The sequence below is a fragment of the Gracilinanus agilis genome, chromosome 4, assembly GCF_016433145.1.
Source record: "Gracilinanus agilis isolate LMUSP501 chromosome 4, AgileGrace, whole genome shotgun sequence".
Classification (NCBI taxonomy): domain Eukaryota; kingdom Metazoa; phylum Chordata; class Mammalia; order Didelphimorphia; family Didelphidae; genus Gracilinanus; species Gracilinanus agilis.
Window position 1 is genome coordinate 387,659,151 of NC_058133.1, and position 19,351 is coordinate 387,678,501.

Consider the following 19,351-nt stretch of genomic DNA (forward strand, 5'->3'; position numbering starts at 1 on the left):
TGTGTGTGTGTGTGTGTGTGTGTGTGTGTGTGTGCGCGCGCGCACATGTATAAATACACACACCCCTCTTTGGTGCCATAAACCAAAGGTGCCAAACATGTGGTCTATTCCAGGAGATGCCTGAACCAGATTAAAAAACAAGTGTGAAATAGTCAACAAATTAAAAAATAATAAAACAGATAACTTTACATATAAAACAATCACAATGCAAGCAGCAAATATTCTTAAATATGAATTAGTGATTCTTCCCCATCTTTCTATTTAAGTTTGATACCACTGACCTAGATTCATTATCTAAGGCTCTTTTCTAGTGGACTTTTCATAATGGAAACTTTGCACTTAAGTCAATCATACCTCCAAACTCCCATGTCCCCAAAATCTCCTACTAAAAGAATCAACATAAACAGCCCTCTCTTAAATGCTTCATGTATTTTATCTTCCCTATACAAGACTACATGTACAAGCTACTGAAGAGAATGTGAGGTTGGTTAAATGATTAGTTTTGCCTTTTTTCCTCATCTATTCTTCCTTTAAGGAATGGAGGAAGGAGAAAAAGTATGTTGGGAAAAGTATGTGATAAAAACAAAAGGCAAAAATAAAAATCTAAGTAAGTAATTTAAGTAAAGATTCTATGTGTTATATGGGGTATCCCAAAAGACTTAGTTCATTTTTAAGCTGCTTATAGGCTTTGGGGCCTCCTTGTATATTTTACTCATTATCTACCAAAGAATCAGTGAAAAGTCAAAGAACTAATAGGTCTCCAGTAAATGATTACCAATTTAAAATAACTACAGATTAATTTTTTAAAAATTTTTTAAAAGGAGTCTAATTTTAAGATTGGCAAATTTTAAAAATAATTTCTATTTACAAAATAATTCTTATTTTTCCTCTACAATGTGTATGACACATTGATAGATATCGGTGACTCAATCTTTCAAGATCTAAATTAATATAATAACCTAGAAACTAAAATGCTATCTGTCAAGCTTCATTAAGCAATTAATATGCACCAGCCCAGTGCTAGGCATGGAAAATCCAGTCTGATTATCTTTATCAACAATGGAGAGTACCAGTTAACATAGAAATGAATAAACCAATGGCTTTTAACTAACTATACATAAATACACGTGTTGTCTCTCTCTCTCTCACACACACACACACAAAGCTAGTCTTAAAAAAAATTATTCTGTATAAACTCAAAGGACCAATAATTTATACATTCTTACAACACTATAAATCTGAATGATACATTCAGTACATATTTATATTGTGCCTTGGAGATTTTATTTTTGAATACCAACAAAATGCTAAGCAGTGTAAAAAATGCACAAAAGATATGGCTCTTATTCTCATGAGAGCTTTTGAAGGTAAGGAAGAAACATATTTATACCAATATTTCTCAAATTCTTGTGGCCCATATCAAGCTCTTCATTTTTTTTCCATAAATAGTTTAAAAAAAAAAAGGCATGATGAGATTTCCAGGCTGAGCATAGGGAATGCCATATAACAATAACTTCTCTTGAGCAAGCCACAGGAAAGATAACAGGAAGAAGGAAAGAGGCAATAAAGAGAAATGAGGTGTTTTAAACACAGTAGGCTCAGCAAAATGACATGGACTTCGTGCTGAGAAAAGACCATGATATGAAAGGGGAACATAACTGACCCAAAAACAGAAAGCAAAGAGTTTTGTGAATGATTCTATGACCTCCTAACAGCTTTAGAGACTGGTCTTTTTTCATGATCTTCACATTCTTCAGTTGGGAAAAAAAATGAATTTGCAGTAAGAACAGTTTATTTTAAATAGCCACATGTTCTTCTCCCTGAATCAACCTATCAAATTTGGAAATACTACTTTAATTCTCATAATCATTCCATTTCAGGTGGGGGGGGGGGGGGGTTTGGAGAGGAAGAAGATTTTTGTGAAAACCTGAATCCTCTATAACAGTAATGGGCAAACTTTATAAAGAGGGGGCCAAAGGAAAGGAAATGCTCATCTGTCAGTCTGTTTCTAAGGCAACTCTTTGGAAGTTTCATTGTATTATATCCTACTCATTGTATTCATCAGATCAGGAATAATGAAGGAATGAACGAACAAATAAATAAATGCACAATAAATAAATGAGTAGATGAATGAATGGATGGATGAATAAGTAAGTGGGTGAATGAATAAATGAATAGATAGATAAAAGAATAAATAAATAAGTGGGTAGATAGATAGATGGAGATGGATAGATAGATAGATAAAGTGTAAAGTACTATTTTCTACTCTTCCAAAGCTAGTGGCAGGGAAGGGGATGGGGGAAAACAAGATGCCTCAAAAATACATAACATGAGTTACACAAAGGAAACTAAGTTCTTTTCAAATATGATGTGAGGAGGCTTAAGCAATAGTAGATATGACTTCACATTTTTATATGAGTAAAGGAGTAATGGACAAAAATAGAAAGCAACAATTATTCAGTATTCTTAAGTGTAAAAGAGCACTTAAAATATGGTTGGGGGTGGCGAAAAATATTAGATAGTGTTCCAAATTTCAATGAACTAACATTCTAGATAGAAGACAAAATATGAGAAAAGTTCAAGCTAGACAAGAGATAAATATTATTCAACAGAAAAGATAGTTCAAGACAATGTCTGATTAATTACCAAGTAAATGATAGCAACATATTACTTGTATGATACTGGCCAAATCCTCTCACCTCTCTGAATTCCTATTTCCTTACTTGTAAAACGACTTACAATGCCTTTCCATATCCAAATCTCATGACAGTCAAGGGTTATAGGAATTTTTAGGCCAGAGAGATCACTGCAGGCTAGGTAAAAACAAGGAAAGATTCATAGAGAATGAAGGGTTTGAGCTCCATCTTAAAAGACACATTTCACAGAAAAAGAAAGATTTGAGTTTTATCTTAAAAGGGCTCAAAAAGATTAAGAAGTGACAGGATCCTTTTTTTTCAAACTCAATAAACATTTACTAAATGCCTACTTTGTGCTAGACAGTTGAAAAGGACAAAGATGATCATAGGAAGACACTTTTATTCAAATCCCATGATTTTAAAATGAACAAAAAAAGGCCCACAGGGATAAAAGTAACTTGCCCAAGTCGTTAAAAAATAGTAGAGGTAAGATCCAAACCCACTATCTCTGCCACTAAATCTGGTGATTTTTCCACTACAGTAGACTTACTACTGTAAGGGCTAGATGGAGAATGGGGGAAGAAATGTAAGCACCAAAAAAAAAGTCAAGAAAACCCAAGATGTGTTCATAAGATATTGAGAAGAGAAGCTGAATTGTAAGAGTGGTGAGGGTTACATTTTCAAAGGGCCTCCAATGGCAGGCACATTTTATTTTGTAGGCAAAGACAAATCATTCAAAGCATCAAACAGGGTAAATGGGTTCACAAGTTGGGGATGAGAGGAATAAAGAAGCAGAGGTCTGAGAATTATGGATTATGATGAACAAGTAAATATATAAGAACTGGGGAAAAAAAGGTTCATGAAAAAGAAGAGAGCAAATTAGGTTTCTTAGTTACTTTAGACAATATGTATCCAAGGAGATTTTTAGTCAGACTGCTTCAGAGAAAAGTTATTACCAGTAAAGAATTACAGAGAAGAAGCCCTCCACTATGACTGTTCCCCCTTATTTAGAACACCCAATTGAAATGGGTGTTATGCCGACATTCCAGTGTGGGCAGAAACAATACCCTCAATTCTCATCTGAGGCAGACACGTGGGACAACTCTGAGATGCCAAAGGAAAATGTGAGCAACTCCAAATACAGTCATATTTGTAAGACTTCAAGAAATGTATTCTTAGCGAAATATTAAAAATAAGAATCTGAAAATATATGACTGCTAAAAATCCTGCTGAATATAACAAGAGTAGCAAGTATTCTCTCTCTCCTTTATAGCCTGGGCACAGTACAAAGGCAGATTCAGTGACTTTTCCCCAAGCCACCCAATGAGACAAAACCTAGATCTTTCTGATTTTATTTTCACGGTACTGAATATATTTAATCATACTTAATTCTTAGCTAAATCAGCCCCATGACTAAATTCCCAGAGGAATAAGATGGCATGGTTATTAAATTTAATTGTGATGCTATCCAAGTCTTACTAATAACTTCTCCTCTGGGATTAATGATCCAAATTAGAGAGAAAGTGAGGGAAGGAAAGAAGCTTTTCTATGATGTCTACTACATGCCAGGGGCCTGTGCTAGAAACTTTTCAAAATATTATCCCCCTTATTTGATAACCCTGGTGATGTTAAGTGCTACTATTATCCCTGTTTTTATAGTTAAGAAAACTGAGGCAGTGATTTAAAGTGATTTCCCAGGATCACATAGCTACAAAGTGTCTGAAGATGGATTGGAACTAAGGTTCTCCTAACTCCAGTCTAGTTCTTTGTGCTACACCATGCTTCCTCTCTACCTTCAAAATAAGTAAATCCAACATGACAAGAGATACAAAAAATCATCTCTGCTTCTGAGAATCCCTGGTTTCCTTCCACACTCAATTCAAGTGCCATCTTCTACATGAAACCTTTCCGACCTCCCAAATCAGTGTTCATTCTATAGACAGTTACATAGGTACCTCCTTCTCTGCCTCATGGCAGAAAGGAAGAACCTTGAGGGCAAGGACAATTTTCTTTTTGTCTTTGTCTCCCCTTCAGCACTCAGCTCAGTTCCTATACATGGGAGGTACTTCATGCTTGCTGATTTGTTGCTAAGTCAAAAAAACTGACCAGGGAAGAATTCGAACCAATGCAAACCAATTGCTCCTCCAAAATGCAAAATTTTATTGTCTGGAAAGACTGGAAGACTTAGAGGGAAGAGGCCTCCTTTTTAGACCATTATTCATCTAAGCTTAGGTTAAGACATCACTCAAAAAAGATTAAGAGGTGATATCCATTTTTTTTAGTTCAATAAACATTTATTAAATACTGGGTACTTAATGTGTTAGGTACTTTACTAAACCTGGAAATGAAAATAAGGAAAAATCAAATCAAATGAGAGAAGACACAGAAAAGAAAACTGAAAATGGGGTGGGGAGGAGAAGGTGCCAGAAGTCATGGATATCATGTTCCCTAGAGTCCATTCTAGAACTGCTGATGGAAAGTTGAGAGTTGGAAAAATGCAAACCTCAGTCTTCTATAAAGAAAGGCTTTCCAGATCCATCCTCAGTGTCTTCAATCAGAGGGAAGAGGAGTTGAGGAAGCTGAGAAGGTGTTGAATATCCAAAACTGAGTATTTCAGTATGATGAGATGAGATTTTAGGTTATTTTGGATGAAGGGATCATTGGAGGTAAGAGGAAAACTGGAAACTTGCTTTAGGACAGTATATACTTTATTCCTTTATGTATGGATATCAACTCAAAGTAATAGTTGTAATGGCAGCAGCAACAAAAGGGGCAGATTTACCAATCTCAACAACCCTTGCAAATGTGAAGAATATATATTAACCCCATTTTTAAAAAAGATGAAAATGAGATTCAGGAAATATATCTAAGTATCATATTCCCACCTTATTACTGCTAAGTTTGGAATTCAAATTTCATCTTTGCACAGCTGTAAGCTATGCCTAGCTAGTCTTAATAAACATACTGAATTCAACTTCCAGGATTTCTAACAAATACAGGTGGTTTTGTGCTTGTTTCTACAAGCAAAGGAACACATGGCTCTGCAGTAAACTTGTTTCCATATAAACCCAAGTAACTATAAACTAAAACCATTTCTTTCCATTTTACAAAAGGATTCCTTATCTTTCAAAGATGAAAGAACCAATAAGTTATCAGAGGATACTGGTTTTTTTTTTAATTATGAATTATCAAATAACCATGTGATAGTTATTTATGGATGCATATCAAATAACTATGATTATATCTCTGAATCACTAAGAGAAATGCAAAATAGTAAAATTCAAATATTTCCTCAAACCTAGAAAATTGGCAAAGATGACAAAAAAAAACAGTGGCTGTCAATATGATAAGGGCTCTGGAAGGCAGGTGGTCTGAAATGCTATTGTTCATCAACCACTCAAAAAGAATTAAGTGGGGTAAGAGGGGGGAAAAAAGGAAATTACACATATACCCTGAGCCAGTAGAATAATGAGCATATAACCCATGTAGGTAAAAAAGTCAAAAAGTTCAAAACATTCATTGCAGCAATTTTTTGTTGTAGCAAAATATTGGAAATAAAAAGCTGTTGATTAATAAGAGAATATCTAAACTGAATGAAATGGAAATGAAAAATATGATAAATTTTAGAAAATGGGAAGATGTGCATGAGCTGGTATTGAGTGAAATAAACAGAACCAGAAGAATGCACACAATGAAGAAAATCACGTAAATAAAAAGTGCACTAGAAATAAGCCAAAAACACTGGGTAACTCCAAAAATTGTTACCAAACTAACAATTATATTATTGAAATGAATTGTAAAGTAAGCTAAAGGGAGAGTTGACTTAAAGGAAAAGGGGGCAGATGTCAGAAACAATTATTTTAAAATCAAAATAGATCAAAATTAAGTATTTATATTTTGTTCACATTTTGTTTTAACACTCTATTATTGTTTTTATAGGTAGTACCTTGATGTGGATATGCATATTTTTTCCTGAGCCAGCTTACTTCATAAGCTCAGTTTACCTAAATTTTCCATACTTCTTTGAATTCATTTTCTATGTTTCTTACATTATAGAAATATATTATTATAATCATTCAATCACACTTTGCTTAGTTATTTCCCCAATCAAGGGGCATATCTCTACTTTACCTACAATTCTTTACAATCAAAAACATGCTCATTAAATATTTTAGTGTTTGGTCACTGACCTGTAGTAGAATCTTTAGATTAAAAAGCATATGATCACATTGTCTTTTTGTCTGCATAATTCCAAATTGACTTCCAGAATCATTGTACCAGCTGCACCAATGATGCATTAATGTGACTCTTTTTCTATAACCTCTCCAATACTAATTATCTTTGGTCATCTTTAATCTTTAGCAATTTGAGAGCTGTTAGGTGAAACATTAGTGTTATTTTGATTTGAATTTTTCTTTTGTGTTTTTTTTCCATGCTAAGTGAAATCTTGTAACTGTTTTTGGAAAATGTTTGTTTAAATCTTTTATCGACTGGGGAATGGCTTTGGGCATTATTTATTTATATAGCCAGTATATCAGAATTTTGTCAGAAATATCTAATAATAACCCTCCCAATTATCTATTTTCTCTCCTCATCCTAGTTGAAGTAACTTTGTTCATACTCAATTTTTTCATGTAATCAAAATTACCTACTTTATCTCTTTATTCATCTCTATCTCATGATATGTTAAGATTTTGCTCTCTTTGCACAGTTTTAATAGATATATAATGTTTCTATTCTGATTTTTATGATGTGATTTTATTCCTAATTCCAGGATAAATTTCTAGAACTGTGCCAAATAACAGTAGGGAAAAGGGAGAATCTCATTTTATTCCTATATTCACTAAAAAAGCTATTAGAATCTCCCTATTACCGCGCTCTTTGTGGAGGCAATAAACTGGAAAATGGGGGCAGTGGGGGGAAGGGGGGGTGTCTGGCCTGGCCGGCTCTGAGGAGATGGGGAACGGTGCCGGGAGTCCTGGGGAGGCCGTGAATTTCTCCTGCTGGAGAAGCCATTGACTCAACTGTATCAGTAGCCCAGTATTTTTGTATGTCAGTGGAAGATGTGGGGACAAATGCATTTAATTGCAAACAAACGTTTTCCAATAAAAAAAAAAAAAATACACGGCAAAAACAAAAAACTGGTAAATTGGGGGAGGGGGGTGTCCATCGATTGGGGAATGGCTGAAAAAAATCGGGGTATCTGATTGTGATGGAATACTATTATGCTGAAAGGAATGATGAACTGGAGAAATTCCATGTGAACTGGAAAAACCTTCAGGAATTGGTGAAGAGCAAATGGAGCAGAGCCAGGAGTACATTATACACAGAGACCTAATGCATTGTGGCACAATTGAATATAATAAATTTTTCTACTAGTAGCAATGCAATGACCCAGGACAATCCAGAGGAACTTAAGAGAAAGAACACTAACCACATCCAGAGAAAGAACTGTGGGAGTAGAAATGCAGAAAAAAATATATGATCAATCACATGGTTCAATGGGGATATGATTGGAGATGCTAACTTTAAATGATCACTCTATTGCAAATATTAATAATATGGAAATAGGTCTTGATCAATGATACATGTAAAACCCAGCTGAATTGCTCATTGGCCCAGGAGGAGGGAGGGGAGGAGGGAAGAACGTGAATCATGTAACCATGGAAAAATATTCTAAATTAATTAAATTTAAAATAAAAAAAATCTTCCCTATTACATTAAATTTTACCATTTGACTTTATACAAAGTTTTTATATGGTGACAAAAGCTTTTTCTGCATCTATAAATGAAATGATGTGGGGTTTGGGACATTTTTATCTTTAAGGCAATTACGCTTACTTATGCTCATTTTTTCCCTAATGTTAAGCTAATCTTGCATCTCTAGTATAAAGACAACTTGATTATAGTGATTTTTTTGGGGGGGTTGTTAAATTGTTCTAATTCTGGTGGGTTTGGGAGGGGTGGGGGAGAGGAGGGAAGGATTTTACTTTAAAATTTTGACAATATTCATTAATACTGGTTTTCAGTTCTCCTTCTTTCCTTTATGCTTCCTTGGTTTAGATATTAGAAATATACTTGGCTCAAAGAAGGAGTATGGTAAAATGCTTTCTTTCTCAATTTTTGAGAATAGTATATGTACTCTATTTAATTATAATTTTTCTTCAAAATTGACAGAATTCTTCTGTAAATTCTTCTGACCAGGAAATCTTTCTTTGGTAGTTCTTTTATAGTTTGTTCACTGGGTCACTGAGATCTCCATTTGGCAATCTCTGCTAATTTGAGAATTTTATACTTTTTGTAGGTGATCTTTGATTTCTTTGGCCGAGAACCACGTATAAGAGGTTCTGATCATTTCCACTTACTATTATCAACAGTTTTTAGAAAATAGCCCTAGATTGAACTTTTCACTATTCTCTACCTAAGGCAATGATGGGCAACCTTTTGAGCTTGGTGTGTCAAAATTCTCCAAAAGACCAAGCATAACTCGGGTGCTGTGTCACTTCAAGAAAAAAAACATAATTTCATGATATTTCTAGTTTAAATAACAAAAATATATAATTGTAATATAGAAATGTATTTAATAAACCAAAATAGGTAAATTAATATAGGTAGAATTGTCATCTATAGTGCACAGTGTCTACACTACACTACAGCAAATGTCTCGTCCTAAACATGCAGCCCCAGACTCCTCTTTATGCGGCCACATGTCATCAAAAATGGCTACATGTGTGAATGCTGATACACGTATCATAGGTTTGCCATCACCAACCTAAGGTATGCTCCCTCTGGTGTTGTGTTCTATCTGGAGTTCTACATGTATAAATTCTGCACTCTTATTTGTAAGCTTTTCATCAGAGTCATGATGGCAAAAAAGTGAGATATACACATGATATCCCTATGGCAGTCTTAAGGTCACTAGCATGTATAAAATAAACAGGACAGCCCACATGAGGGGAGAATTGGGAAACTGGGGGCCCATTCTAAGAAGGAAATTGGGATCTAGGGGACATGCAAAGAGCTAGATGAGATAAAAGGTATTCAGATACCCCAATTAACACTATCTCAGAAAAGTATATATCTTAAGTATAAAAAATGTTAGTGTTATATTAATCTAGCATTTACATGACAGAGTACTGAGTTGTATAAAGGCAGTGATGAGAAATTTTTCTCTTTCAGTATACTCCAAACTATACTTTCAGTATACTCCAAAATACATTCATGAATTGTGAATGAGTTGTATGTAATGAGTTTGTCTATAACCCCTTCCTATAACATACTTATCTACTCTAGGAAAATTATTTGTTCAAATCTTCTTGGTTTTCTGGGTTTTATAATTACTGGTTTACAGTAATTATATCTTAAATTTCCTATTTTACTCCTCCCCCCCACCTGCTCAAATTAAAATGGTTCTCTCTTCCTATCAGATCAATTTTTAAATTAAATTACCATGCCACTGGCTGTCCCTTGAAACATGGTTCTAATTTATCCCACTGTCTCTCAGGTTGGTACCCTATACAGGTGCTACAGAGAGCTCTTTGCAGGCCTTCCCAAGAAAATTAAGTTTATATCTAGCTTTTGTTCATGTTATTCCTCTGACTGGAATGCTCTCTACCAAGCTCTAATTACTAATCTTTCAAAGTGCTAACTCTTCCATAAAGCCTTACCCAATAAACTCCTGCCAACAATGACCTCATTCCTACCTACTAGTCCCACTTGTCCTCTGTATAAATGATCTCAAACAGATCATATATTTGCTTTCCCTTTATAGTATTTCCCCTACAGCAATACCTATGTCTTTGTTCCCCTTCACAAAGGCTTGTTAATTTGATTACATATTAATCTGGGTAAAAGGGGCAAAAAGCCAAAAACTACAAGATGACTAGGTTTGAGATCTCTGGTCTATGCTATATTTTATGGCACTTAATTCTGCCTATCACTATTATATAATGCTTAGTATTGATCTTATTTTTTCATATACATAATAAACATATGTATGTGTATTCTACTTAAATGCCACAAAGATTCAATATTCTTATCCACATCCAACTTCATATTCCATCATAGTAACAACTTAGCACAGTATTTCATATCTAGTACCATAAATACAAGTAGGCACTGAAATAAAAGCATTTTGACTTATCAGTCAGCATTTTCTTGTCATCTTCCACACTGTTGCAATCTCCAAACCATTTGTACCTCTAGAGACTTTGCTCTCTGATATGCTCAGTTTGGGTGCTCTTGGTTATCCTGATTAGTGGTGGGAAGCAAATGAGTCCAAACTCACAAAGCCATGGAACCAGTTTGAGATCGAGTCATTTTTCACATCTTATCGAATCACTTACCCTAGCCATAGTATAAGTCACTCCTCTTTGTCTGTTGTCTCTCTCTCCCTCTCTCTGTCTCTGTCTCTGCCTCTCTCTCCCTCCCCTCTCTCTCTCAGTAAATATTTTATATAAATAGGATAAAGAAAAAAAAAGCCTAACATGTATGAGGCAAGACCATAAAATATCTCTAACTATTGTAGTTAGAAGGACCTTTGTGGTAGAAGATGTTTGTGTAACATGATCACTTGGGGTGACTAGGCACCCAATATGATCATCAGGGGGGATTGTGTAAATAGAATTAGCTCAAGCCATTAGTAGTCAAAAATCTACTCAACCCAGGCGTGCTAATGATGTCACTCTCAGCTCCCTTAGTGGGGAGGGGAGACGAGTTACCCACACGTGACAATAAGTAACAAATCAAGAATAAGGGACTGCCCTTTGGGCAGTCCAAATCAATGTAGAAACTGCCATTTGTCCATTTGAATTAGAGGTGGACCACAGGAAGTGATGAAAGACACAATCTCTTTAAGTAAGTTAGTGAAACTTCCTGTAGGGGCAGTTGCCGTCTCAAACTGGAAGAAGAAGCATCTCCTGAGACCACAGACAGATTACGCTCTATATTGTCACGTGGGTAAGTTAGGCTGACTTCCTTGGCCTACCTGGGCCGCTTCTAAACTCTGCCTATCTGGCTGTTGGGCCCTGTGGCTTACAGCTTCATTATTAAGCTTTATAACCTTCTTCTCTCTCAGTCCAGGCAGGACTAGCCTCTACTTTTCTCTTTATTCCTACTTTTACCTACCGATTGTAAATAAACTCTTCAACCCGATGCTGACTTGGGTCTGATTTAATTACGGAATCAACCTAAATTGTTGATTCCTGGCGGCCACATATTTTTAATATGTATCTATAAATACCTAAATTTTATTCCTTACAGCAGCAATATTTTGTGGTCTTGCCTCATACATGTTAGGCTTTTTTTTTTTTTCTTTCTTAAAAAGCTGGTTTTTTGGTTATCGAAATAAAAAAAAGGTACTGGGAGCCCCAGCCACAACTCAATGACTGAAATACAGACCACTGTGAGAATCACTGAGGCAAGGAAGCTGAATCAACAGCATCCTCTCATGCTACTAACTAAATCTGCTTTTATTAATTATCATATCTTTTATGAATGTTTCATTCTGTTCCAACATCTAACCTGAGTTATCTGAGACTACTCGGCTCAGTGCCAGCCTAGAAATTATGCCATAATTAAAAGGTGTGTGTGTGTGTGTGTGTACATACACACACACACATATCCATATACTAATTTTTCTGTATCAACTGACTTCCCTATTTGTGGCCTGTATCCTGTGCATGCCTCACTCCACTTTGTGTCTATTTAACCCAGCTCCCATTTCTGACTCTTCCTGGTCTATTGCTACCCATCACCCAACAGCATTCATTTCAATTTAAAAGATACCAAAGGTCACTCCAAAGGATGGCATTTTAACCACATCCTTGGTTGTGGCATAAAGCCTTTAGTTTAGTGAAGCACTATTATATACACACATAATGTCCAATTAATTAATTAATTAATTGGTTTTGAGGTTTTTTCCAGGTTACATGATTCATCTTCTTTCCCTTCCCTCCTCCCACCCCTCTCCTGTAGCCAATGCGCAATTCCACTGGGTATTATATGTGTCATTGATCAAGACCTATTTCCATATTATTGATATTTGCACTGGGGTGATTGTTTTAGAGTCTACATCCCCAATCATATCCCCATCAACCCATATGATCAAGCAGTTTTCTTCTGTGTTTCTACTCCTAAAGTTCTTCCTCTGAATGTGGATATCGTTCTTTCTCATAAGTCCCTCAGAATTGTCCTGGATCACTGCACTGCTGCTAGTAGAGAAGTCCATTGCATTCGATTAGCACTATATATTTATTTTAGATAGCAAAGAGAAAAAAATAGCACCATTTTGGAGGGAATTTTTAAAAATGCAAAGAATACATTAAAAATTGAAGGGCAGGATAGAGGAAAAGTCAGCCTTTTAAAATTCTTTTTCTACCACAAAGTCCTGGTTTTAAGGATACCTGACAATAAAGGAGACTAGAAGAATTTTCTCTAGTACTATAAAAAAAGTGCTCAACACTATAAAAACATCTTTTTCAAAGAAAACAACCAAAGATGACTCTTCTCTGCAATTCCTGCAGAATGCTGACACTTATAGTTTGTTTCAATAAGAACAGTGTCATACATGGAAAAAATATTTAAAATTTAAAATTTAAAAAAAAAATTTAAACCAAGATCACTGCCAAACTTAATAGTGTTTTAATATTTGTAAAATGCTTTACAAATATTTTTATCATTTCATTCTCACAACCCAAAAAGAAATAGAATTTCCATTTTACAAATTTACTACTGCAATCTTAAAACTAAAATGGTATTAACATTTGAATAAGATATGCTTTTTCCAAACTTCATTCTTTGCTATAAATATAATAGAAATAAATATAATTCAGGCAGATTAAATGTTAAAATGCAAAATAGCTAACTAAGCATACACAAATCTTTCAGCATGAAAACTTTTAACAACTGAAAAGACAAATAAATTACTCCTAGAGAAACAAAAATAGTAACATTTAAGCAAACTAGAAAACCTAAGTAAAATCATCTAACACAAAAAAAAAAATCAGATTATCAATATACTTATCATACTACACAGGTTAGACAAGTCAAATAGTTAATCTGTGAAAAGCAATAAACTTTTCATACAAAATAATAGGTTGTTGTATCTTTAAAAACAAAATAACCAAATACTTGGGTTCAAATATGGCTTCGAATACTTCCTAGCTATATGACCCTAAGCAAATTACTTACACCATCATCTATCCCTTGCTGCTCTTCTACTTAAGAACTAATACACAGTATTGAATCTAAGATGAATGGTAAGGGTTTTAAAAATAAATAAAATAAAATAAATTCCACAATCAGTTGGAATTAATCGCAAATCTATGCATTCTGTGTTCTGGAAGCATGGATGTTTCATTAGCTGAACAATATAAAATGAATGTTGTGCTCCTCCTAAGCAGGTGCTTACTGGCTTCAGATTTTAAACACTACCTCAAACTGAATTAATTTAAAAAGCCTGTCTAACTCCAAAATATCCCCTTTTAGGGAACTCCATATAGAAATGCTCTAAAGACTCAGAAGATTAATTGTTCATTGTAAAAATGCTAACTTTATCAATCTCTCTGGCCCTGTGAATGGGACTTTTTACCAAACCAGTTCACAGAAGGGTGAGAGAAGGAAGGGAGGAAGGAGGGGAGAGAAGAAGGGAGAGAAAGAGGTAGGAAGAAAGGGAGAGAGAGAGGAAGGGAAAAAGGAGCATGCAACCAAAACTGTATTTGCTGTACCATCCAACAAAAAGAGGAATACTATACAATGGCTTTCATAGCAAACATAAGGGTTTCTTTATGCCATGCTCGCATCTTACCTCTAGGTCACAGCTGTACTCCATGCCATCGAGAAGGATCACTTTACACGGCACAGTTTTTATCTTCTTGGAAGCCTTCTGGCCTGTCTTCTCTGCTTTGAGCTCAGTGGTCTGAACTTCCTTAGTCTCCCTTTTTGCTGCTTCTCCTTCCTGTTTTTCTTCCGGGATTCCTTCTACCTTTGCCACTTCTATCTCTTTACTATCTTCTTTAGCAGGCTGTTAAGAAATCAATGTAATAAATCATCATAATGCAACAAAGGTTAAAATCTTCCCAAACACAACTTAAGAATTTAATTATCTCTACACCAGAGGTTCTTAATCTGGGATGTGTGAACTTTTTTTAATACTCAGATAACTATATTTTAATATTGATTAATTTCTTTTGTAATCCTATGTATTTTATTTCATGGCATTTAAAACTTTATCCTGGGAAAGTCTGTGAGCTTCAGCAGACTGCCAAAGAGGTCCATGACATAAACAACGTTAGAGAACCACTGCTCTCAATAAGATAGTTTCAGAAAAAGCTGGGAAGATTTATATGAACTGCTAAATGACTAAAGCAAACAGAACCAAGAGAACCTTGTACACAGTAACAGCAATATTGTACAACTGTGAATGACTTAGCTATTCTCAGTAATGCAATGGCCTAAGACAATTCTGAAAGGACTTGTGATGAAAAATGCTATTCCACCACCAAAGAACTGGTGAAGTATGAATGCAAAATGAAGCATGCTTTTTTAACTTTATTTTTTTGTCTCTGTTTTCTTTCACAACATGGCTAATATGGAAATATGCTTTGCATGATTGTACATATGTAATCTATATCATATTGCTTGCCTTTCCCAAGGAGGGGAAGAGGAGAGGGAGAGTAATTTGTAACCCAAAATTTAAAAACCATATTAAAAATTGTTTTCACATGTAACTGGAAAAAATAAAATATCCAAAAGAAGTCTAAGTTCTAAGCTAATCAAAAGTATTTGCTACAATTGTAAAGAATGTTATTTTTAAATCTCCATCATTCCTATCCTGAATGTAGATTTCAACATTCCACTGGGAAAGAGGCAATGAAATACAGTGAAATTGTTCCCAAAATTTTTTAGTTTGCTGTCAAGCTAACTGTACTGACAATTTTGACATTAAGGATCAAAGTTCCAAAGCCACAACAATTCAAACCATATTAAAAATTAATAATTTAAACCACAAGAAAGATATTCAATTTACATAGCCAAAATCAATGAGTAGCACTGCCAAAAATTTAACAAAAAATGAACAGGAAATTCTGGGTTTATTTTACTTTCAAAGAATTATAGATCTAGTACCAGAAAGGGGGGGGGGGGCGCCTCAAAGACCATCTACTCAAACACTCCCATTACAGACAGGAGATGAGTGAACTAAGGCCCAAGAAGTTTAAATGAACTGTCCAAAGTGAGAAAAGTTGTGACAAAAGAAAGAACCAGAGCCAATGAGTGTCCTCCTTCCTCTGTCCATACTGCCATCTTCCTTTTATTCAAATGAACATCTAAGCTAAATGAAAGGGAAACAGGCTCATATTGATCACAAGTTATCCCTTCCTTAACTTTAAAATTACAGAGATAGGGGCAGCTTGGTGGCTCAGTGGACTGAAAGCCAGGTTTATAGGTGGGAAGTCCTGGATTCAAATTTGACCTCAGATACTTCCTAGCTGGGTGACCCTGGGAAAACTCACTTAACCTTTTTTCACTAGCCCTTACTGCTCTTCTGACTTGGAACCAATACTCAGGATTGATTCTAAGATAGAAGATGGCATTTTAAAAAAAATTAGAGATAGGAAAAAGTCTTGAGATCCACCAACCAAAGAATGAGGAGTCAGAGCTGGAGCAAACCTTTGAACAATGTATCTTGTTTCCATCTAATCCAACCAGCGAGGAAACTGAAGGAGAGAGGGGAAAAAATAACTTGCCCAAGGACACACAGGGTTTTGCCACAAGCTGTGAAAACATGATTAAGTCACATTCCTCCTCTATAGTTATAGTTACCCTCATCTGCTGATAGAATGCGGCAATTAAACTGGATAATTCCTTAGGTTTCTGCATCCCAACATCCCACTCTTGAGGGCCTCCAATAGAGCCCAGACCTAAAGGGTCCTGGATGCTTTTGGCAGACCAGAGGGATTCTGGGAGTTTAAAGACTGGGAATTCTTTTCTGGAACTCTCAGGCTGCCCCTTGGGTGGCTCTCGGGCATGGTGTTCCGCCTACCTGCGTCTCGGCACTGCTCACCGAGTGCTTCTCCTCCTTCTCGTCGGCTCGGACGTCCTGCCGTTTTCTCTCCAGGACCTCTTCAGCGTCACCCCTGGCCATGCTCCCTTCTTCTGCAGCCGATTCGTCTTTCTCTACGGCACCTTCTTCGAGGAGAACCTCAGCAGGCTCCTTCCTTTCCACTCCATCTTTGGCCTCTACCAGGTTATAGGACTTCTGTTTCTTGAGCCAAGGAGGTATGAATCGAGAGATGCCCCTGCTCTCGGAGGGATCCTTCTCCTTCTTCTGACTGCGGGGGCTGCTTTTGCTGACAACAGCTGCAGGGGGGGAAGAGGGACTTTTTACCTCCTCAGGTTCTGAGGATGGATTCTGTTGACTTTCTGGTGCTTCTTCATCGGGTTTCTCCTGGGCAGCATCTGATCCAATTTGCTCACCCTGCTTGTTCACTTCGGACTCGGAACCAACTTCAGTAGTCATGGTCACCGGGGATGCTAAGGATAAAATGAAAGCATGAATGTTAGCTTTGCATTAGCTCTCAATATTAACTTAAGATGGACATGGGAAGATTCAATCTCTCCCTCCCCACCAAAAAAGGAACAAAAAAAAAAGATGAAAACAAGTCTAAGGAACACACAAATGACCTAAGGGGGCAAAATCCTTAAAATAGAGCACTTGGTTTAGGTTCTTCTGCTGGCATATAGTAGGCGCTTAACAAATATTTATTGTTTGATTGACTGTTTAGTTCTCTCATTGATACTGGAGATTTGTAGAGAGGGAATTGCTATTTAGGGGAATATGATCAATGCAAGTTGGTTATCTGATATTTAAAGTCTTAGAGAGAAACCTGAGGCACTTGAAATTTGAAGTCAAATGATTTCCTCAGGCCCAAAGATGTGAACTAAAGATGTTTGGGAAACAATTTGTATTTCATTACCCCTTTTTCTAGAGTAATACTGAAATCTATATTCAGGATCGGGATTCATGGAGATTTTTAAATATGGTGTCATGTACAGCAGTAACAATTACTTAAGTTTAGCTTACTGCCATCCTTATTAACCTTATTTATGTCATGGACACCTTTGGTAGTCTGGTGAAGCCCAAAGAGCCTTTCTTAGGTTAATATTTCAAATGCATAGAATAAAATGTTTTAGAAGCAGATCTGAACTCGGGTCTTCTTGACTCTTGCAGCAAGACACCTCTTTACCCAATCAAAACCGAACAAATTAATTCCTAAATACTAATGAGGCAGGCCAGTGGCATGGTAGACAGAATACTGGTCATGATGGTAAGAACACCTAAATTCAAACTGGCCTTGGGCACTGGTTGTGTGAGTTTGAGCAAGATATTTAACCTCTTAATTGCCTTACTTCTCTCATTTCTGAAGTGGACACACAATAATAGCACCAATGAGATAATAACTGATACACTTAGCACAGTACCTGGCACATAGTAAGAATTTTACAAATGTTAGCTATTATTATTGTTATAAAACTAGAAAATTCTCCTCCTATTTCTACTCCAATTTATAAATAGAAATCCTTATAAGACAAAGGAATTTTGCCTTTATAAAGAAATTAAAATTTTGTTCTTTTTTCTGTAAAGTAACTTGGAATTTCTGCTAGTATCATTATGAGTTTGAAGATCTTTAATTTTACAACCTTCGAATTTTTAAGACAAACTTAAATTCTCCCAAGATAAAAAGTATTATAAGATGAAACAGATGGAATTGGCATTTTTTATACCATATAACATCTTGTATATACACAAGTTTGAATGTTGTCATCTCCTTTAGAGAATGTCAGCTCCTGGAAAGGTGAGGATTGAGTTTTTGCCTTGCTCTGCTGCCTTCTCATTGTTAACACATGATACCTACACCTTAATAATATTTGCTGATTTGCTAATTGGTAAGAAAACTCTAAAATCAGAAATTTGCTATATTTTTAATCATTTTTAAAAATCCATATTATCACCCTTGTTACTATTCTAATTTATGACAATCTTTTGGAAACGTCGAAGTACAATCAAAGCCTCCATTACCCAATTCTATTGTTATCATGATTTTATTTTTTGCAAGGATCGTAGTTTGTGTACTTTTACAATATACTCATCTTAAGGCTGAGACTATATGTCTATTTGTAAAAAGAGGTAACTGTCTCAAAGTTGAGCCAACTAATTCCTAGAAAATTATAAAAAAAGAACATTAGAATTGGAAGGGGCCACAAGGGTTGGACTCTTAACCTCATTTTTACAGATGAGGCAACACAGATTACAGAGCTAATTTAGGAGCAGGGGCAAGATCAAAATCTAGATCTAACTTCCAAATTCTATGAATGATTTTGCCATAATGTAAAATATCAATAGGTATCTTATCATACTGCTTTAATTGGTGTTTAAAACTTTTCAAATCAAAGCAGTATTAAATCTAAATATTAGACACTGATACAAATTTATCTGATAGCCAGCAAACCGTAAGTTCATTTATGGAACTTGGGCCTCTAAAAAAGTGTTAACGCTGACAACTAGCCAAAATATTGTATAATGGCAGTAAAATACTGCCGTCGAGTTTCTCAGTGCTTTTTAAAATATACACAGGTGGCATTTTAATGTGTAGTATAGCATAAAACCTATCCTGGCCTACAAAGTTATTAAAATATATGTTGGCCTCCCAATTTGA

The 19,351-nt window shown here is 35.5% G+C and overlaps 1 protein-coding gene across 1 annotated transcript in view; it reads right to left on the bottom strand.

Moving 5' to 3' along the window:
* Positions 1–19,351, bottom strand: part of EPB41L2 (erythrocyte membrane protein band 4.1 like 2) — a 268,113-nt gene that overhangs the window by 123,655 nt on the left and 125,107 nt on the right. The window contains exons 2-3 of the mRNA XM_044675431.1: positions 16,678–17,168; positions 14,443–14,658 (exon numbers count right to left, since the gene is read on the bottom strand). Of these exons, the coding sequence (XP_044531366.1) occupies positions 14,443–14,658; positions 16,678–17,154 (693 nt within the window). The 5' untranslated portion in view covers positions 17,155–17,168. The remainder of the gene's footprint in view (positions 1–14,442; positions 14,659–16,677; positions 17,169–19,351) is intronic.